This window comes from Lampetra fluviatilis, chromosome 38 (assembly GCF_964198595.1).
Source record: "Lampetra fluviatilis chromosome 38, kcLamFluv1.1, whole genome shotgun sequence".
NCBI lineage: Eukaryota > Metazoa > Chordata > Hyperoartia > Petromyzontiformes > Petromyzontidae > Lampetra > Lampetra fluviatilis.
In genome coordinates this window covers 2,980,279-3,002,840 of record NC_136312.1, presented here as the reverse complement: position 1 = coordinate 3,002,840, position 22,562 = coordinate 2,980,279, and the positions used below count along the sequence as shown (strand labels likewise).

The 22,562-nt window shown below is 48.2% G+C and overlaps 1 protein-coding gene across 14 annotated transcripts in view; it reads right to left on the bottom strand.

Moving 5' to 3' along the window:
* The window catches only part of LOC144945551 (cyclin-dependent kinase 17-like), a 65,116-nt gene that overhangs the window by 21,046 nt on the left and 21,508 nt on the right, over nt 1–22,562 (bottom strand). For 8 of the 14 annotated variants that reach the window (XM_078874027.1, XM_078874022.1, XM_078874015.1 and 5 more), the window contains 2 exons: nt 5,152–5,299; nt 875–1,150 (listed from right to left, as the gene is read on the bottom strand). In XM_078874027.1, the coding sequence (XP_078730153.1) occupies nt 875–1,150; nt 5,152–5,290 (415 nt within the window). In that variant the 5' untranslated portion in view covers nt 5,291–5,299. Of the gene's footprint in view, nt 1–874; nt 1,151–2,098; nt 2,170–5,151; nt 5,300–22,562 lie in introns of those variants that run through there. The other 6 variants (XM_078874016.1, XM_078874028.1, XM_078874024.1 and 3 more) reach the window with 4 other exon arrangements.

Below are 22,562 nucleotides of genomic sequence, written 5' to 3'. Positions count from 1 at the left end.
TGCCCACTGGAACAGGAAGGCACTGCCCTCAGCGGTGCCAGGCAGTGAGAAGAGGCAGCCAAACGGCACCGCAGTTTGGAGTAAATCTCCTCGTGTGCTCCAAACAGGCAAACAGGTAATATCGAATAATAGGGGTTTTTCCCCTTTTTTTCTGGCAACAAAACTGGAACCTTTTTACAAGGCATAATGTGTGCATTAACCACAATACTTGTGGTCACAATGCAAACAAAAAACACTTTGATAATATATGCATTGTCCGTGGAACTGATTGGTCCACACCAGTGACGGCTTTCTTTTGAGCCTCGACCCAATTGGTGCTAGACCAGAGGACACCAAAAGGCGTACACAGCTCAAAGACAATGCACTATCAAGGTAATGAGGGCTCGGGGTAAGCATCTACATCATTAGACCTCGTTTGCCAGCATTTAGACCGCAAGTATTGTGGTTAATGCACACATGAGTCCTTGCAAAAAGGTTTCAGTTTTGTTGCCAGAAAAAATGGGAAAAACCCTATTATTATATTTTGGTACTGGCAAAGGAGGTCTAATGAGGTAATATTGAGTAATTACTCTCAATTAGTTTAGAAAATTTCTACAAGTTGGCAAGCCCCCCGTTGCACGCCTGCTCAGGCACAGAGCAAAAGTGACTCACGAATAACGGGTTCTGGTGGGGGGGAGGCAGGGGTGGTACTAGGGGCCTTCCCAAAATCCCTCTCTGCGCCACGGTTCCTGTGTCCGTGGGGAATTGCTAATGGCTGAGACTCGGAGTACAGAAACAAGGAGGCGTTAGGATCCCGTACGGATCCTCGCAGCCCTACATCCCCCGCAATCCCCTCCGACCGCAATCCCCTCCCCGGCCCGGGCGGCTGAGGCACCGAGGTGATGTCTGCTGACGCTGTTGCTGCCGTCGCCGTTTCCTCCGACAGCGTCGCCAACCCCGTCGCCGCCGCCCCCGTCGCCGCCGCCGCCATCGCCCCTGTGCCGCGGTACGGAGAGGTTGGCCGGCAGCACGGGGCCACCCGTCACGCTGTGAGGCCTCCGTAGGGGCGGCTTGCGCAGGCTGCCCGCGTACTGGTGCAGGAAGGAGTGCATGCTGTGCGAGGCGGGCGGCTTTCCGTTGCGCACCACGGCGTCCGTGCGCGTGCACGTGCCTGTGCGTGCGTGCGCCACGTGGGAGTGCGGTATCGCAGAGTGTGCGTGCGTGCGCCACGTGGGTGTGCGGTATCGCAGAGTGTGCGTGCGAGCGTGCGGGGAGGGGGGGGATGCGTTAAGGACCCCGGCGGCCGTGTGTTCGGACCCCGTTTGTGTTTCAGTGAAGGCCGTCGGTTTACGCGCCGTGCGGTCGACATTCGGTGGATGGCCAATCATGCGTGAAGAGTGAGGGGGGGGGGGTAAGAGGAGATGTGCACGTGATTCGAATGCCCAGAGGGCAAAATGCAGTCGAGCAAAATCGTAAGGGAAAGAATAAACAAATCATAACGTTGGGAGCGAGAGCGATAGCACGCCACGTGCAGCGAGAAGGGTGCACGCAAGCAATGTGGCGGTCGGTGTCGTGCAAAAGAAAGGTGTGGAGATGAAAGTTGCAACAGACGTGTGAACGCTCATCGAGGGCGAGGGGTACAGAAAGTGGTTTGCAAATGCAGACACACACATGTGCAGATACACACACACATATACAAACATGCATACGCATAGACACGTTCACACAAATGCACACGCAACCACACGCACACAGACATGCGCACACATACACGCAAACAAACAGGCACGCACATATACATGCAAAGATGCAAGCACACGTGCGTACATGTGCACACGTGCGTACATGTATACACCCAGAACAGGCAAAGACACACACATACACACACACACGCAGACCAGACACACACACACGCAGACACACACACACGCAGACACATGCACACGTGCGTACATGTACACGCAGACAAACACACACGCAGACAAACACACACGCAGACAAACACACACGCAGACAAACACACACGCAGACACACGCAGACAAACACACACGCAGACAAACACACACACACAGACGCACACGTGCATGCAAACACACGAACCAACCGTGCGGTACGCACGTTGTGTGTCCGGACTCGCCGGGGGCGTCCAGAGACAGAAACGTGGCGTCCGTGCGGTCACAAGCAGCGGGCAGCCACGGTGTTGGAGGGCACGAGGGTGGGCACAGGGAGCGGGAGGGGGGAGGGGGGTGGAACAGGGAGGCCCACGAGCCAAACGAGGTGGGAAGGACGGACGAGGAGGAAGAAGAGGAGCAAACAGAAGAGAAACAAAAAGACAAAAAAAAGCAACAGCAAAAATTGAAATAAGAATAAATCATAACACAAAAGAGGTTTCTGTGCCGGCGTGCCCGGCTGCTGACAGGCACACACGGGAGCGAGGCGGCAGTCGGATTTTAAAGCGAGTATTCTGGGAGTTTACGCAGCATTCCTCAAACAAGTCCACGTGTCTTCCCCTTCCTTAAACAAACTCCTGGACGGCGCTTTTCTTGTTTGGCTGCCTTCAGACCAGTGGTGGATATTCCTCATTCCCATGCAATCTGTCCCATTAGATAACACTGCCGACATCCCACACAGCGGTATTTGTTTCATTGATCTTGGAGAGATGTTCGCCGAATTGACGACTGCAAGCGAACAGATCGCATTGCCACTGCACAGATTGGTCATGAGTTCAAATCCCAATCGTTGGTCAACTCAGCTCACCATTCCTTTATGGTCGATAAAACGGGTACCACTTTATTGGAAGTCACCAGTAGTCACATCATGGAGATGCTGTTCTCTGTCAAGGGAATGCGGATTTTCCACCGCCGTCTCTGGGTCGCCCCAATGCTCATTCGAGCAGGGAGACAGTTTCACTTGATAGGCAACGTGGAATAAGATATCGAACTCGCACTACCCCGCCCCGATGTGTGCTCGTCATTACACGTGCCCTGTCGGCAAACCAAGAGCGAGACGCCAGGCAAGGTAGTTCAGGCATAGTCGGAAGCATGACCCCGCCACCAAAGCGGCCAACATTACGTCGAACCTATGCGGGGAAACACTAGTAACCCGAGAGCCAGAAAGAACGAGGGGCAGACTGAACGTGCCACTGCTGCATCGTCGCAGTGCCCTCGTCTCTGCGCTGCACTGCGGCGCGTGCGGGCTTCGTGCACGGCCCTTCCCGCCTCCACCACAGGGAATTGGTCCAAAGCAGTTATTGCCTTAAAGCTTTAGTGACTGCAGGGATTCATCTTCTTGGTTCTTTCGGTAAAGTCATCACGTAGAATGGAAATAATAAAATAATAAAAATAAAACATAATAAAATAATTATCACGACGTTTCGGCCACAACGCAAGCAGCCGTCCTCAGGTGAAGAACAGGTCTGTCGAAAAGACAGAGAAAGACAGACTCTTGTCTTTTCGACAGACCTGTTCTTCACCTGAGGACGGCTGCTTGCGTTGTTTTATTATTTCCATTCTACGTGACTTTACCGAAAGAACCAAGAAGACAGTTATTGCCTCTTACATTGAGCAATAGCGAGCAAATGTAAGCAACATGAAGTGATTGCTTCCATTGACAAGGCAATTGGAAGACACCGCTTACACCGAGTTGCACGTATCGATGTTGAGCTGATGTCCCGTGATAAGCAATATCAACGTGTTGAGTATTGCATTGTGAAAATGTCAATAATACGGTAATACCTTTGTTCAATAAATGCCACGTGATGTTGCTATTATGGTGGCGTTGCCTATAATGAACAATACATTGTCAATATTAAGATGTTGGAAATTGTAACATATTATCCATCTTGCAAAATGGATTGGGATATAGGCAAGAGGAAAAAGATCACAATCCCCAAGTCACCAGCAACACTAACGTCCTACGTGAACAACCACATTAACAGCCGGTATTGCCAGTCCTGTCTTTGCTGGTAATGAATACAACACCTGCATGTGCTCTTATCCACCACATTTGCCATCAATAGGTTCACTGTTAAGACGAAATCATTGCAATGACTGTGTTCTGCCAGCAGAGGTCAGCAAACCGTTACCGAATCACGATTTGATAAAACAGCACAGCGCAATACATATACAATTAAAAAATATATTAATTTACATACTTTTGTGAACGTCTCCCCGTTACGTTTTGGCTATGTGATTGTTTGACCATACTTTACCGCGGCGGCCAGTGATGTTCAGTAAAGAGTGGCGGTAATGGAGGGGGGAGGGCCAGGTCTGGTTCAGATATCGCCGGCCATGGATGTGAGCCGTGGGCATAAATCAAAATCAGGTGCTTGCGTAAATAGCACACAATGCACTACCAACCGAGCCACCGCTCCGTTCCACTAAACACAAAAAACTTCAACCCGAAAAGGGGCTGATGAGGGCAGCCGAGTGACGCGAGTAGGCGGCAGGGCAGTGGCGCGGTGGTAGTAACACTCGTGCCTCAACGCAAGAACAGCACGGGTTCGATTCCCAACTCGAGTGCCTTGCTGTGTGGAGTTTGTATGTTCTCCCCCTGTTCCGCATGGGTTCTCTCCAAATTGAATCCAGGCCCTTATTGCCGAGGCACAAGTGTAACCACTGGGCCACCCTGCCGTGATAATGTTGGTGGTGCGAGTAGCAGTGGTGATAACGCTGGGTGCAGTGGAGACGGTGGCCGAGTTTGTGTTGCTAATAACGATGCTAGTGGTGCTAAAGTTGCTGGAGATTATAGTAGTGGTGCTCGGCTTGCTAGAGACGATGGTGATGAAGGTCGTGTTGGTGCTGGCATTGCTAGAGATGGTGGTGGTTGTGGTGGTGGAGACAGTGGTGGTGCTGGAGTTGCGAGAGACGATGGCGATGGTGGTGAAGGCAGTTTTATCAGTGACGATGTGTTGTTGCTGGAAGTAGCGGTGGTGGTGGTGGTAATGGGGATGTTGGAGATTGCTGCTGCCGCTGGAGAGAGCGAAGGACGTGTCGACGGTGGTGCTGCTGGTGAGAGCGAGCGGTGGTGGTCATGGAAGTGGCGGTGGTGCCGACGCCGGAGGGAGTGGAGGCACAGGCTTGGGGGCTACTGCGGGAAGTAGCGGTGCTAACGGACGTGGTGGTGGTGGAGGTGGTAATCGAGCTGCTGCTGGTGGAGCTGTGGGGCCGCACCCGGGGCGCTACCGTTGTCTTTGATGGTGCCGTCCTCCATGGTCATCTGCTCAGCGAGCTCGGAGAGCGCCTCGTCCACAGGGCGGCCTCCACGCAGCGTCAGCGACAGACGCCGCTTGAGCTTCTTCATGCGATCCATCGCTGGGGTCTACACGCACATCGCACGCATCACACGCGGATGAGACCTATTGGCTCGGTCTCATTTGCAGCATTTTGTTATGTAGGCTAGACGTAGTCACAAACCGCACCTCTCCATAATAAAGGCTCAGTCATTTTGTTATGTAATCTAGCCGTAGTCTCAAGCCGCACCTTACCATAATAATAAAAGTGGGCCGTTCCTGGCCCTTCCCCCTCCCCTCAAGCATTATATATACGGAGTGGTATCTCTTGAATTCTCTCATTTACTTGATACAGCTGTCGTGCTGTGACGGTTCCACCTGAAGGCGGAAGCTTGTGTTGCCTCCGAAACGTCGTGATTTTTCTTTTTCTTTTATTTATTTTACTTTTATTAATTTCAATTTTTACCTACGTGACTTTACCGAAAAAACCTAAGAATATGAATCCTTGCAGTCACGAAAGCTTCAAATCTAGAATTATTGCTCAGCCTTGTACAAACACGCACTCATCTACATACCACGGACAGCAAGAGCCTCTGCGTAGTGTTATACGTACACACACCAATATATCACGTGATGATGATGAAGGCCTCCACTTAGCTCCACGGACTGTAAGTGCATTTGTTTTTGTCGAGCACCTATTCAGGCCTGCACGGCACACTCGAGGTTGTGTGGCCAGAACCATACTCGGCCACCTGTCTCCCAGGTACGAATGTCGACAGAGTGGACTTATGGGAAGCCCAGGACACGTTGGGCGATCACTGAAACATAATAATGTGAATGGATGAGAATTGAACCCAGGTCAGTGCCGTTGCAGGGCAGGGGAATCCCCGTTCCAAACAGCATTATCATAATCTTGATTTGAAGCTTTCGTGACTGCAGGAATCCATGCTCTTTGGTTCTTTCGGGTAAAGTCACGAAGGAAGAAAAATAAAACAAAATAAAAGAATATATCACGACGTTTCGATACCAACACAAGCGGTCGTCCTCGGGCGGAAACAATTATTGGCAGTTCCACAGCTGGATTATATTTATTTTTCTACCTACGTAGCGTTATCATAAGCCATGATAATTTCACTGCTGGATGAAAACCTCCCCAAGCAGTCACCTATCATGGTCAACAATCTGTCTAGCACCGACACACGAGCCGATTTCAGCACTCCATCTTTGCAGGGGATGGGCCTATCCAGCGAGTTCCATCATTTGGTCGTCATTCCCTCATTATTATTGACCATTATCCCTTGCAACGTCCCCTTCCCAGGCACACTTACATGTATTAACCGGTGTACGCATGTTCCTCTTTCTTATCTCCCAATGTCATTCCGAGCGTGCATCTCGCATGTGCCTCAGTGGCGTTTCAGCTTTTGTCAATGTCTGTGTTTCTGATCCATACCATTCCAGGAAATACACGCCGATTAAACAATATTAAAATACATACGCACATACATGAACACATACACCTACTTGGGCTTGTCTACTCATTAACCAAAGCGCCATCGACTGCCCAGCAAGCAAAACAACTAGGCAAGCTAGTCGAGTTAATGAGCCAGCCAAGCCAGCTGCCCCAATTGTTCACAGCACTATAAAACACATTATTCCTTTTCCATCCCAGTTCTCATTCAAAGGAGACATTACGCAACCGCCCATTCAAAAGCACCGCGCACAATTGGCGGAGTGAGCTAAGCCAAATAAATATATAAAGTGACAAATAGACAGGCACACATATAAATATGTGAGCACATGGCAAGATAAATAGGGCGAGTGGAACGGAGTGCATTGTGCGTGCTTGGCGAAGCGCGTGCAGGCCGTGTCCGGGCTTGTCGGCCTGCGATGAAGCCGTGTGAGATGGAGCCATGCGCGCCGCTGCGTGTGTGTTTATAGCCACGAGGCGGTGCACGCACGTGAAAGCTCACGAGAGAAGAAGAGAGCCATTAGCCGTGAAGCGGCTCACGCGGCTACACTTGATCAGCCGCCCTCCCGCCAACAACACTCGCTCGCCACGATTCACAACCACACACCGACTCGCTACAATAAGTAGTCATCTACCCACGCACTACAACACACAGCAAACACCACTCACTATAAGTCATCCACTCACTCACTACAACACACAGTCAAACACCACTCACTATAAGTCATCCACCCACTCACTACAACACACAGTCAAACACCACTCACTATAAGTCATCCACCCACTCACTACAACAGTCAAACACCACTCACTATAAGTCATCCACCCACTCACTACAACAACACACGACTCACTACAATAAACAGCCACCCACTGCAACACACGGTCACACACTCACTACACACACACACTGATAATTATCAAAGACAAGGCTAATGAAGCAAGTGCCGTTAGCGAGGACCTAATAAGGCATGCACGAACACAGGTGGTGGTGGTGTGGACAGCACCACGCCCTGCCACCTTTGTCTTCTCAGTGCTGATGTTTACATACTGCACCAGGTAATAATTCAAGGCAGAGTAGAACCAGGGCAAGCCCAGGACCAGTTTAGATATCGCTCACGAGGTTCGGAGTTTGCCAGCACTAATTACAAACTGAAAAGGTGTGAAACCCTGTCAAAACAAACTATTCATGATTTACAAGCGTATGCTGAACTTGTGGAATACAATTCATGACGATTATATTAAAAAATATATCAATGATGAGTAATGTAACATGTTTAATTCAGTGTAAACAAATTCCCTAACTCAATGCCTTGTTAAACAACAGAATGCAATCGCTCCGCTTGAATGTGAAGCTAAGATGACGGTGCCATCGTCTTTGGCACTGGTGAGTAGACCGCCCATCGGCCGACCACTCACCGTTATTCCGTGGGTTTACCCAGGAAAGCCTCGTGATTCTGTTTCAGGAGGGTACTGCAAAGTTTTCAAAATACGGCAAATTTTTATGATGACACTGGCACACAACGGCCTACTCGCGCGCCGTGGAACCTTTAATGTCTACTGTGAAGCAGACGGTGCATGGTAGTAGTTGTAATATTCTGGTCGGCACACACCGCAGTGATAACCAGGATGGCTGCTGGACTCGAAACGCGAATCTCTGCAAAAAGCGGCAAACGCGCTTCCGCCAGGACGTCACCGCGCTTGAGTTCGTACTGGTTCAACAGCTTGAGATTAAATCATGGCTGGGTGCGTGCTCGGATTACAGCACAGAAGTTTGCTTTTTGAACTTTATTCCACCGCTTTGTTAGAAAAAAGAGACATGAAGTTGCAGTGTAGCTGTTTGTCAAATGAGCTGTACGGCACAGGAAGGATTCAAGTCTAAGGTAAGGCTTAACTTATAGGCAATGTTTATTGGGTCAGAACGAGCCAAAAGATTACACTGGTTCACAAAAAAACATTTTTTTCTGGCCTGGACTTTTGCAGCTGTTCTAGACTAATTTCAGGGTGCTGATTCCAAATCTGATCTCAGATTTGCTCCATCACATCTAATTTTTATGCTATCGGCATATCCCATTTTCATTGATTTTACCCGAAATTAACTCTGTCACTTATGATTGCAAGTTGTTGCGAGTCATTGACTGTTTTAGTGTTAAAATATGGTGCTGTATTTTTAAGATAGTGTGTTTATAATATCATTTTATGTAGATATCCACATTTATTTAATATTTTTCTTCTGCAGTTTTTATTGGAAATGCAATGATATCTCAAAAACCTGATGTGATAGACAAAAACTGATGCCAGATTTGGAATCAGCACCCCAAAATGGCCTTAGAAGCCGTTGGAATACCTTATGCCAGAAAAAGTGTGTTGACCAGTGTTATTCACACAGGACCACGTTTCCTAAGGGAGGGGGGTGGGGAGGCTAAGTGATGAGGCACCCCGAGCAAGAACGCGCGCGTGGCAGGCACGGTGCTTCCCGGCGAGCCGCTACCGTTAGCGATCACCCTCGTTCTGAAGCGCTCTCCACAACCTCCCGTAAATTAGTCCGCGGCGACAGCAGCTGCCTCGCACATTTAAACCAAGGGTTGCACGATCGATAAGCATTAGCGACAAGCGGGGGGTCTCTCTGGGCCAATGGCTAATTGACATAGAGCCCATAGCAAACATCAAGTGTGCACCAGGAAGCAATGTGTCGTCCCTTATTGCAAAGCTGGACGCATTTGAGTTGGGTCCCCTTTCATGTCAAGTGGCCAGGTGGCTCACGATGGCCGTGTTGGTATCGCCTTGAATCCGGGACGCAGCTGAACGCGAGGACACTGCGTGATCGAGTGTGGCGAGACGGAGGCCTCGGCCTGTTCAGAGCTATACGCAGAGGCCGGTGGCAGCGGGTTGGAGCGCTTGTGCCAAGCTGAACTTTATCATTAAAATAAAATAAATCACGACGTTTCGGGCGCAACACAAGAACCAAAGAATATGGATTCCTGCAGTCACGAAAGCTTCGAATCAAGATTTTATCATTAAAAGCAACATAACGTGGATATTAATTATGAAAATTTAATAAAAGCGAAACAAAAAGTACGCAAAAAGGGCATGGAAGATGCATGCTTGGGAATGCGTTGAGACAAATAAACAGGACCATGTGGATGTGAGAACGTACACAGATTAAACACATCATCCTGGCTTCATAAAAGTAACTGGGCTTGAGCAGACACACGGGTAGAAAGGATGTCCAGTGGTCAAGACTAATGCCTCAGTGGAAGCCAAGGGAGGTAATACGCCAGCAGCATATGCAGCATGGAGATGGAATAATGAAATCAGCTGATTTGCAGGTGTTGTGTATATTGTTACGTCACAAGACCATGCCTAGATGGAGACGGCTTGGGGCGGCCTCCATCCAGCAGTGGGTTGACCATGGTTAAGGAAGATTATATTAAACGTGGGTTTTGGCTTTAAGAACAATCTCACTCAATAACAGTTTGGTACTCTTTTTTTCATCATCATATCAATCCTGAAATCTGCTAAAAACTGTCAATTGATCTTTAAAAACCCAGCTAGAGGCCAGAGCGCCGTCAAGACGGAATTCAACTCCCCCTCCACGTACTGGGCTCCACAGACCAACACACAGCGGGTCCCAGCAAGCACTGCGCTGCGCTCCCAGCATGCACCGCACTGGGCTGCAGAGACAAACACAGAGCAGCTCCCAGCATGCACCGTGTGTTGCGACAAAGCCGGGGTCACGGGGGGAGGTTCCGGGACGAGGTCACAGGGCAAGGTCACGGGGCGAGGTCACGGGCCCCCACCTGGCGAGTGGAGGCGAGGGGGCTCCAGCGTGGCTGTGTGGCCACGAGAGGGCGCTACGGCAGTGTGCCTGAACGTTACGGATGCGTAACTTTCAATTAATTAACAAAGTTCCAAACTCATTGACCAAACATCGTCGAACAGATGACGGCGCACAACTCAAAGACAGCGCACTATCAGAGTAATGAGGGCTCGGGGTAAGCATTGAGGCCTCCTTTGCCAGAACCAAAATATAATAATAGGGTGTTTCCCCTTTTTGCTGGCAACAAAACTGAAACCTTTTTACAAGGAATCATGTTTATATTAACCACAATACCTGCGGTCAGAATGCAAACAAAAAACACTCTGATAATGTATGCATTGTCCTTGAAATTGATTATTTTGGTACTGGCAAAGGAGGCCTCGTGATGTGAATGCTTACCCCGAGCTTTTAGCGTCATCTGGTCGTGCACGTTTGAGACGAGGCTCAAAAGAAAGCTGTCTCTGGTGTGGACCAATCAATTTCAAGGACAATGCATACATTATCAGTGTGTGTTTTTGTTTGTATTCTGACCGTAGGCATTTGTGGTTAATGCAAACATGATTCCTTGTAAAAAGGTTTCAGTTTTGTTGCCAGAAAAAAGGGGAAAAAACAATTATCGTTGAACAGCTTAGTTGTTTGTGGGGTCGCAAATATCCTCCACACTGCGTTGTATTAACCAAAGAAATGCTAAGCACCGTCTGCTTCACGGGGGATATTCAAGATCCCGAGATGTATTTCGCAAGAGTTGGAAGTCGTGTGCTGGCGTCACGGTCTAAAATTTTCCCAATTTCTTCAATTACCCGCAAATGACTGAACTGGAAAGTACATAGCAGTTATGTCACAAAACTATGAAAACTTGGCAGGACCTTTCTGGAAAAGAGTCCTGAAACCCAGTGAGGCTTTTCTGGGCAAACAAGCAACCAAATAATAACAACAAACAATACTCGCAATATCCCTACATAACTGACAACTACAAACCTTAATACGTTCACAAAGTTCAAGTGTTTTCCAGCTTAGATGAACACTGGGTCAGCGCTCCCCTCCAGTTGCAGCGATCAGCTGGTGATATACACTTGACATGACATGGGGGCCGGCCACATCAAAAGACAACCGCGTTTGACCGACTATCCACAAAGCGGTACCTGTTTTATCAACCACACAGAGAACATGGGCCGAGCCATCACCTCCTCAAGGGGGGGGGGATTTGAACTTGCGACCTTTTTGCTTGCGAGAGCCGTGTGGTCTAACCACTCGGGCAGATCCATTCTCGACAGTGAGCTTAATATAGACCTTGCCACCGCCGCCGCCGCCTCTATTCCGTATTCCGTACAGTCGACGCGGCGGCATCTCTGGCACCGCTGAGAGCGACCGACCCCCGCTGGGCTCAGTCGCAAATATCCAGGAATTTTCCGACCGACAATGGGACGACGCCGAGCGTTGAAGGGTCGGGCGGTCGACAACCACGATTAGCGTTGGAAGGAAAACAACAAACCGCGGCACCCAACGCGGAGTCCGAATACGGCTCCTCGGTCGGCATCGCGTGCGGCAGATAGTGCCGTACTTTGACAGCGCCTGTGGACAGCTGGCACCACCGCCACCACCGTACCAAGAGCTATGAAACGATTTAAAAACTAAATAATTTTTATGATACCAGGTAAGGCCCACGAGCTCTATAGCCTTTTGTCAGAAGCGACCTGGTCACAAATCGTAGCTCAATGAAATGGCTTGTCACGTGGAAATTTATAGCAGAAAAATACTATAAAAGCATGTTTCTAAAATGTGGAGGGAAATACCAGAAGTCCCAGAGAAAAATCCAGGCGACCAGAGGGAGAACATGCAAACTCCAAAAATATGGCATTGTGGTCGGGATCGAACCCACAACTTCTTGTAACCCACCAGTCACCGCACCGCGGCAGGACCACGATGCCGGGTGGTACCCTGTTACCCTACAGGGGCAGCGTACCGTGGCCTCCACATTAACGCACTCAGAACACCACTACACCCACAATAACGACTACTTAACACGTAGGCTTTCGCGACTAATATCATCAATAATAATCGTAATGTTTGCAAATGTTGTGGATTTGCTTTCCAACACACCGGTGTGCTGTACAAGTAACGAATTGGCATGTCCATTTACGTAACAAACCTTACTAATTGGCTGTGTCGGGTGGTGGCAGGTTTAACACCACATTTATATTTACGCGATCTAACCCAAAACAAACTATTATGAATAACGACTACGCTTGACGTGCAAGTTTATTACTGCTTCACTTGACTTAAGTGGCCTGACCCAAACATCAATTATGAATCACCCTCTGAGTCGCGAAGGCCTCGGTGTTTAGCGCCCGTGCGGCAGAAACGTAACGGAGCGGCCCCGGGAGCTCCCCGCTCAAGCGAGCGCCAGTGGAAGGGCCCCCACCCCCCGACCGAAGCGACGTCTCGTGGGTATTCTACTCGTTCACCTTCACCAAAAGCGTCGGAAGAGACGGACGTCCATAGGCTTTACCCCACCGGACGCGACCTGCCAATCGTAGACTCACTGTGGTCAACCCATTGACACCGATGGGTGGACAGTGGCGGGGGGTGGCGGGCACTGGTAGCACTTGGAGACGGGAGTAGAACTGGCGACCTCTGGATCGCAAGTCCATTGTGTTAACCATTACACAAGGGCAACTCCCTTCAGCAGCGTAGTAAATAAAGCGTCACGAATTCACACACGATCGGTCAGTATATGGATCGCGTTTGTAAGAATCCATACAAATTGCATCCAAATGGCAAACGCTCACGTCACATGTACGAGTCAAACCAGTGAACAGACAAGGCACAACAAGCACTCATCCCTATAAGTGAAATAATAAAAACGAGATGAATTATATTTATTCTTGAATGAAATCATGGCCTTGAATCACAACGTGTAATGGGATTGCTGGGGAGGGGGGGGAAATCTTTAGGTACATTAATCAACATTGCAATGTTTGGCCAATACCAGTTCATTGCATGTTTCTTTTAGCGATGGTAAGAAACCAGAGACCCCAGTGAAAACAAACACAGAACAGGGGAGAACATACAAACACCACACAGATCGGTGCCTAAGACGAGAAGAGAATCCATACAGAGGGGGAGATTTGATCATGTAAAGTACTGCAGTGTGTTAACACACAATTACGTAAAAGATTACTATGTAATTAACTACGTTCATTAGAAAGATTTCAGGTATTAGTTCATTAAAATTGAAATGCACTCACGGAATGCACTGCGCAGTGTCCCACCACCCTGCAGGCACACACAGAGGCTTTGCTGTTGCGAAACTGCATCTCACAATGCTTGCATCATGCGTGGTGCCGCAGTGCAGCAAGTCCCCGGAACTTTTTGCAAGGCCGTGAGTACGAATTCCGATCGGGGTTCAGCTCGGCCTATCGTTCCTCCAGGGTCGATAAACCGAGCGCCGCCGTGGTTGCTTGCGCGCTTACGACCGTGCAATCTTTCGGTCGTTTTTTAACCCACTTGCCGTGATCCAATCGAGCTGACATTTTGCACACAGACTCGTTGTGCGTGACAATTTATTTTCGTGAATTTTTTTTCCCAAAATTTTCCACTTTTTAGGATTTTTTTTTTCATATTTCATTTAAAATAGCAATGTGATAAAAACGAAACTCTTACTCAAGAAAAACAGAAATGAATAATAAAATAAAACCGATGCCACGCATATAAAGGATTTATAGTGAAAAACTTTGTTTTTACGGGTTAATTTTTGTCCTACGGAGACACTCGCCACTGCCATGAGAATGTGGAATTTTCACCGCTATTATTACACTTTCCCATTTGTTCCTGCGATTTGACTTCAATTCAAAGCTGTTACAAGGCAGCATTGAACCGAGCTCCAGGAGGAGAGGAAGTGGCTGGAGCTCGTTTGACAATACATATATAGCGGCCGGCTGCGTCATTACAGTTCGTAAGTAAACACGACCTACGACCCAAGAGGCGGTGGGGAGGGTGGTAATGCAGTTTCATCACCCGACACAGCACCCACTGGCCGGATACATTCATTAACAAACACTATTTAATCACAAAAAAGTAGCAACGGGCAGCAAACACAACTGTTACTTTAGTTGTTTGTAGTGACCAAACCAATTATGATGGGCATGATGATTGAGTATAGTGGTGATCACGATAATGACAATGGCAGTGGATAGTACTGTATCCTCCATACAAATACAAAGATTCACCTAGATGTCTTGGGGAAATGCTGCGAGCACCTATCAAAGGCCACCACGGCATGAGAGGTTGTGGTGTGAGCATTACCATACTTGGCTAGCTGTCTGCAGAGTGTTGATGTTTAACACAGTGCACCGAATACTCATAGGGCCAAGCTGACCCTGGTGTAGTCCCAGGACGGGTTCAGATTCCGTGTGCCACTCGCTTTTACCCACCGCCGGGATTGAAACCCAGGTCAATGAGACCAAAGCACAGTTTGCTAACCAATACATAACCACTCCCCATACACTCACCCATAAATGCACTTGACGTAAAAAAAATTCCGAACATTAACAAAAGGGCCGCAAGGGATAAGTTCAAATGTGCAACAAAGATGTCTAAATATTGCAGCCCTCAGGTTTTTTACAGTGCCCATCAAAACAAAACACAGCGTTGCTTAATGATAATGTGCCGGAGGGCTTTGATACTCGCACATCAAAAACAACTTTGATCGAGGAGCAGCAATTGCTTCAAAGGAATATTTTCAAGCGCCGAAGTCCACGGGTCTAATTGTGGGGAATCGTTCATTAGGGAGCCGTCGCATATTCATCAGCGTCAGTATAAATATATTTTAGCAATGCGAGCTCAAGCGCTTTATTTTGTCTCACACTCCGTGTTAATTACCAGCATCAAGTCGCGACCCAATAACAATTACAGCTGGTGGGATTGACCGCGGCGAGCAGCACGACCACACCGATCAGAGGGTGGTGGTGAGATATTTACACCTGTGGCTCCCAGTAAAGAAGGGCATGGGCTCAATTACTGAATTGGGCGCCCTTCTGTGGAGATTTTATATTCTCCCCCTGTTCTGCATGGGTTTTCTCCAGGTTTTTTGGTTTCATCCCAAAGCTAAAAATACAGTGTAACTGGTATTGGTCAAAGATACCGATGCTAGAAAATTACTCGATTGGGATTAAACAAAGCAGCAATATCGCCCAACTGCTGCGAAAAAACTTGGCAAGGCCCTCCTGAAAAGATTATTCAGACTCGGTGAGTAAACAAGTGATAATAAGAATAATAAATATAAGTGTCCATCGATATGTCACAGAACTGCTTTTCAAGTCTATTCACAACCCCCCTAAACGACACACTGTTTCACATGTCCTGCCAAGAGCGTACATACCCTGGTAATTAAACGAATATTGGAAATATTGAACCAAGCCAAATTACGTGACAATCTAAATTAAATATGAGTGGAATGAGGGGAGGGGGTTTCGTCGGCATCGGTAACTGTGCCGAGACCTCAACTTGCTGGGTTGGAGTATCGGGTTGAATCTTGAGTATCACGTTTAATTGCAGGCGGCTGGGAAGGCCGATTTGCCTCATTTTCCCCAGTTGTGACTAGGTGGCCTCCTGCACCACAGCGCCGCATCAAGACATTCTACATCCGCTACCTGACAAGGAGACTCCCTGTGCTGCGATTGTTTGCATCGGCTTTCAGAAACCACCGTTAGAAGCTCATAAACGTCCAGCAGCTCCAACTAGGCTCTCATTTATTGCACACACACAATCACAAGTAACAGCTCGTGCATGTAAACACAAGGCAGTCTCCCCCCCCTGCTCAAACCACACGTGGGCCGCACTTCACTTCCTTTCATGGTCCCCCTGAGCCAGTGCTGGAAATTCCACATTACCATGGCCGGGATTCAGTCTGCCACTTGGCAACTGCTAATGATTCCAACAAAGCGGTACTCATTTTGTCAACAACTGATGTGTCAGTTTAACACGTAGGCTTATTATGAACTGATGTGTGATGGGCTGTCGGCCTCCGACCAGGATTTGAACTCGCATCCTTTCATTTGCTAGTCAAGTGCTCGTACCAAAAACACGTGGTGATAATTAAACAAGGAAAACAAACGATGTACGCCCATGTACTGTGATCTGCAATGCTTTCCAATGTGCGTATGTCCGCAGAAGTGTCGCATTCGCACGAATAACGTAAAATTTCACACTTCACAACGCCAGGTGTGGTGATGTCATAGGCAGAAGAGAGAAAGTGGGGGAGGGAGGAGCGAGCAGGCCTCCGTAGCCACGGTGGAGACCCCAAGGCAAAACCTTTTAGCACTGTTTTTTGTTTCCAAGATTGAGTTAGTGCTTCGGAGGTCATGATCCACGAAGGCTATTTCACGGCAATCGTTGCCGGCAATGCTTCAACTCTGAGCGAATGTGGCAACTTGGGTGGGCAACGGAATTAAGTGATAGAGTTCTCTCTAGTCGATCAAAACAAGCCTTGCTGAAGTGCATGCTGAACAATGTTGTTCAGCATACACCTGTTGATTAGGAATGGGATAGGCCGAGTACTAGGCACTAGTTAGGTGACAGTCAACGAGTCATATAGCAATTCTTCATGCAGTCCATTATTTTGTATATAGGGGGGACCCCATAACACCAAGAAGCTACCGTCAGCTTATTTGTGTTTTTTTATATATCTTGCTACGTACATTCGCCAGCAAGACGCAAGTGACCACATTAATTATTTTGCACACGAACGTAAATGTTGCTGCTGCTGTTGCTGCTGCTGCTGCTGCGAGCCGCTCCCACAGCCGTAGCGAAGGTGCCCTCATTGACGCCGCGGCGAGATCCGGCGAGATACGGCGCCGGGCGTTACTGGGTCCGTGCCGGTCCAGCGAGATCGCGGCGGCAATCAACCCCTGCTGGCACCGGCCCGTGACGTGGCCCCCTCCCCCTGCCGTCGGTACGGCTCGCGACGTCACCCAGCGATAGCTGGAGGTGACACGGGGCCACCCCCCGTGGACTCGGGCATCAGATAACGGGCGACAAATGGGCATGGGGCTTGGCCGGCTGCAAGACTCCTCCGTCGCGGCAATCCAATCGACCGCGAGCGGCTGTTAATGGGCCCACTGTTCGCCAAATATGGTGCGCCGTTCAAAGGTGGCTAGGTGACTTACGGGATTCACAATGGCCGTGCCGGGTACCGAGCCGACAGCCTTAACACAGGTTGCAAGTTTGACAAGTTGATCATGTGAGACAGGTCACCAATGTGAAAAAAGCCAATCGTATGCAATCTGCTTTTCCACCTCATTTTGTGTTCTTGGGCTCTGAAGGTCTCACTGTGATGTGATGCACGCACTGTATCAGGTAAAAGGACACGCTACCTTTTGTTGGTGATAAGTGACATGACGATAATAGTGGAAATAGGCGTGCGCGCAGATCATGGGTCAAAGCGCAGAGTCGGGACCGCTGAGACCCTGCGTTTGACTGGGTTTCAACCGCCCATGATTAAACCAGGTTCCCAAGTGCTGCCAGTTCATTGTCTTAGCCCAGTCAAAAGCAACTGCACAAAAATTCAGTAAAATTGGTTATTGACATAATTTATTCACGTAATTTGCTAATTTAACTTTTAGAGTTTATTTCATTTGGGTTGACCGACAACATTGCCAGGAATGAAAAGGTGTGCCCCAAGTGCATTTTATGTGTTCTGTGACATCATCTTCCAGGGCTGTTCTCCGACACAGGGTGATGCACTGCTAGCTGTAAAGTTCAAGGGAAATGTATTTGTCTTGTCACATGAAATCACAAGTACAACTTGAAAATAAGAGGAAATACGGCCAAAACTATTTTAGAAAAGTTCAATCCCTGCAGTCACGAAAGCTTTAAATCGATATTTTAGAAAGTGTCTGCCTTTGACAGATTATGTTTGACAAGTCCTTGTGTGCGTGCAATGGGGGTACTTACATGTGGACGTAATGAGCATAAAGAGTAAGAAAAGGTGGAGAATTTTCCTCCAGGTGGGTAGTAGGACGTAGGTGAGACCAAGAAGAAGGGTAGATAAGCCATCCTTCACCCAGCACTGGTGGTGCTATGATATTGTGGTAATGATAAACATTGCTGTGTGTTCTGAACCTCTGCCCCAGGCTTTCAGTCTATATTTATTTATTTAGTTCAGGCCACTTGGGAGCATTAATCGACACTGGGTTAGTTATAACCAGGGCTAGGTTGGGGTTAATGTCCCAGGTGCAAGTGTTGACACGAGAGCTGTTAGGGAAATTATGATGCAACCACGGACCTCGCAAACTCACAACCAACGCCCCCCATCCCCTCCTCCTCTCCTAGGGCCTTCACAGCGGCCGCGGTGGGCTGCCCCGTGCCACAAGCACAGCCATGTGATCCCACATCATTATTCCACTTGGTCGTTTGATCGCGATCTCATTATTGGTGAAAATGAGCCAATTTCTCAAATACCATCATTTCAAAGGAGTAAATGATATCACCTTGGTTTAATGTGTGGACGGCGACAGCCAAGTACAGATGATACTATAATCCCGACGGTTGTAGTAGAGGGCTGTTAATGCATCTCTCTCCTGTCAAACAAACAAACAGAATGTTAATCTCCATTCTTGGCCCTGAACCGGGGATAGCAATTACACCGCTGGCTCATTATCGTGCCAAAACATTTCATGTTGGCGTCACAACACAACTATGGGGTGCACAGCGATAATGGTCTCTCGTGATTTTTATCGGGACAAATGCCCCCAATGTATTGAATAATTAGTGTAGATGGTAAGCATCTGAGTGGACAATGAAATCAGTAGGGCTCCCCACTCATTTGCATGTGATAACGGCTGCATACACCTGCAGCCTCAACACTTATCCATGGCCTCAACACTGACCCAGTCTCAATACCCATCCAATACCATCAACACTCCACCCATGGCCTCAGCACTAACGCACAGCCTCAACACTGACACGCAACCACGTTAGAGTCTTTTCATTTGAGAATGGAAGTCCTGTTACCCGGGCAACGTCACGACAAAGAGGGGAGGTCGCAGCGTCCTGTAGCCAGGAGCTGGGATTTTTGAGTTTTAGATTTAAATAAAGATAATTTATAACCGAATCAATATTGCGCTTATACTATTATATTGCAATACCACCCAACAGCTTTTGAGATGCACCCTCCGTTGGCTCCCCCCACCTTCACGTGGCTATGGAAACTTGGCGAGAGATGAAATGAAAAAACGACCTCATTCAAAATCCCTTGAGTGCTCTGGAAGAGGCCACCGGCAAGTGTTCATGCAAATTACAAGTGAAATGAATGCACAGCGATGTGCATATGATAGATACCACGTCCTAAAGTCCCCGACATTAAAATAAAAAACAATTGTTCAAGACAATACGCTTTAATGGGCGACGTGTGAATTTAACAGTCGTCGTGTTATGGTACCGTGCAACTATGAAGCCAATTAAAATGACAAATGTGGGTTGCAGGAATTTTGTGTTTTTGTTGCAGGATGCGCAGAGCGAGATTGCGTTTCACCCAACCGGAACGTCTAACACACACACACGCGCGCATCGATTTCACATCTTCCAGTTCAACATCCCTGTCTTCTCCGTGTCCCATAGTTTTTTGAAAGTGTCATATTTTCAACTCAATATCAGTGTCTGCCCAGTACCAAACAGAGTAGAGTGCTGGGACATGAGCAAGGGCACCACGCGAACCGATGTGACGAGTCAATCCCTCTCCCCCAAAGAGTCAACATACGCCGCCTTAGCTCGAGCAGTTATCACAGCCTTGGGCCACCCGAGGCGTCTCACCATCGCCAACTTCCATCAGCCAGACTTCGCATCCGATGCATACTGACAAGTGACATTCAATGCCCCACTCTCACAGTTCGTCACCATCTGGCACAAGGCCCCCTCTGGCTGCCACTCAGACGACCATCTCAGTACCCTTCCCTCCTGCAACACGCGTCCCCCCACCCATTGCAACCCTCATCTTCTTTTTAGCATCTACAAGGCGCTATTGTTATTTTCTACACGAAAACTATAAGTTGCTTACCCTACCCTGAAATGAAATTCTTAACATCTTCTGAACACACCAGCATCCACAAGGCGGGAAGATTATTTTCTATCTGCTCTGCTAAAGTCTAGCTCTCTAAACCGTACAAGTCACCCTTGTAAATTAGACTGTCATGCTCTCTTGATTTCTCATCTGGTTATACAAATAATCTAGACGTGACAGCATCAGCCATTACTCTTGCCTCAAACGCTCATCTGTTATCGCTAAAGCCGACCTCTGTTCTCTCCCCTTCCCGCCTTTAATTTGGCTAAAAATTGCTTAATTTCCAGATCACGTTTAAATCATGCCACGCTACCATAATCCCTTTAAAAAAAAAAATGGTGTCATACAAGAGACACAAATGTATAAAGGACACTCAGCCTTTGTGTGAATTTTGCAAAAAAAACATTCAACAGTTCCCAAAGAAGTACACTTTGGGCCTCTGGCCTTAGGTCGCCGTCAAAATACATTTGAGCAAATGTGACCACGTGACAGGCAGCAGTGATAGAGACGGCCGTGGACCGGTTTCGTCCTGCAACGAGCATGCAGCTCAATCTGCATTTTAGTACTCAGAGCCGCAACACCCAGGGGGGGTGGGAGGGGTTTGTGCAGTCACCGATGAAAGTCCTGAAGCAATCGGCTCGCTACAGACACAATCTGGTTTAGTCACAAAGTTTTCCCAAATTAAAACTGAGAATATCAGTAACGCTGGCCTCAGCACTCCGGCATGGCCATTAGAAGCGCACTAAACTGCCCTGCGATAGCTTTTAAAGTGTAGCTTGCCAAACTAGATACCACTCCCCATCACGATTCCCATTTCCCATTTCCATAGTTACCGATCATTGCCATAGAAATGCAAATCAGGTGGCAGCACGCTGCAAGCCATGGTTTGTGAGCGCCTGGGCAACTGCATCAATTTCAATTAATCAAATGCCTTGTAATAGTCGACAACAAGGCCAAGCAAAATCAGTAATTAATAAATAAAAACATTGATAAGACAAAATGGCATGCAGAAAGCAACTGAGTGCATATTTTAGACAAGTGGCTTAGGTGCATACTTCGAATGACAGAGAGAGAAAGAGGAACACATGGATCAAAGAGCAAAAACGAGTAACAGACAGAGCGTTGACTTCGGAAGTGAGCAAAGCTTGGGTAGAACACGTCATTGCTCGCAGATGAACGATGGAGTGACAGTCGAAGAATGGCTGCGATTTCAAATCGCAGGTGATTTTAAAATCGGCCCACCATCTCTCTCGCTCTCTCCAAGGTTGATAAATCCACGAGCAGCACAATTACGTCAATCAACATTGCTCTTCCCTGGGCAGGCATGACCCCCACCAGGGGTGGTGACTATGCATGCCTGTGACCCAGCACTGTGAAAACACCGAGCGTTGGTGGATGACAGAATTGTTGTGAAACTCCCTTCCCATGGACATGGAGGTGCCATACCCCGGCTTGCAACAAGGCGGTACTACAGCACATGTGGCATAATCTCCATCTGTTCCAACTTGACGAGATCGAGCGTTGCACCCTCACACAAGGGTTTTCTCTGGTTGCTCCAATTTCCTCCCAAAGTTTATATAAAACATCCATTGGCTCTAAACATCTTAATATATAGAGAACCACAGAGCTCAGACAACTGTTTGCCAGCAACAGCTCACTACCTAGATGCTGCCTTCCGGTTTGTCTGTGGTCCCTCCTCACGCCTCTGTGCGTTACAAATTGCCAAGTAGTCCGAGATGCAATCCGCATGAATGACGCCGCATGAAACCCAAACGTGTCTCTTGTCATTGTTATAACGCTGCGGGATTCCTTTCCACTTGGTTCTGGCCAACTGCCGGTGGCGAGCACTGCCCAAGGCTCAATGTGGAATGGGGAAACTTTGACCTTTGGCTTAGAGACACAGGTTCACCTCGACGATTTGAACGCCACGTCGCTGCGTGTACACACATTATGCTTATAATTAAACCCTTACACACTTGGCGCTATCGGGTTTCGAGTGCTTGGCGA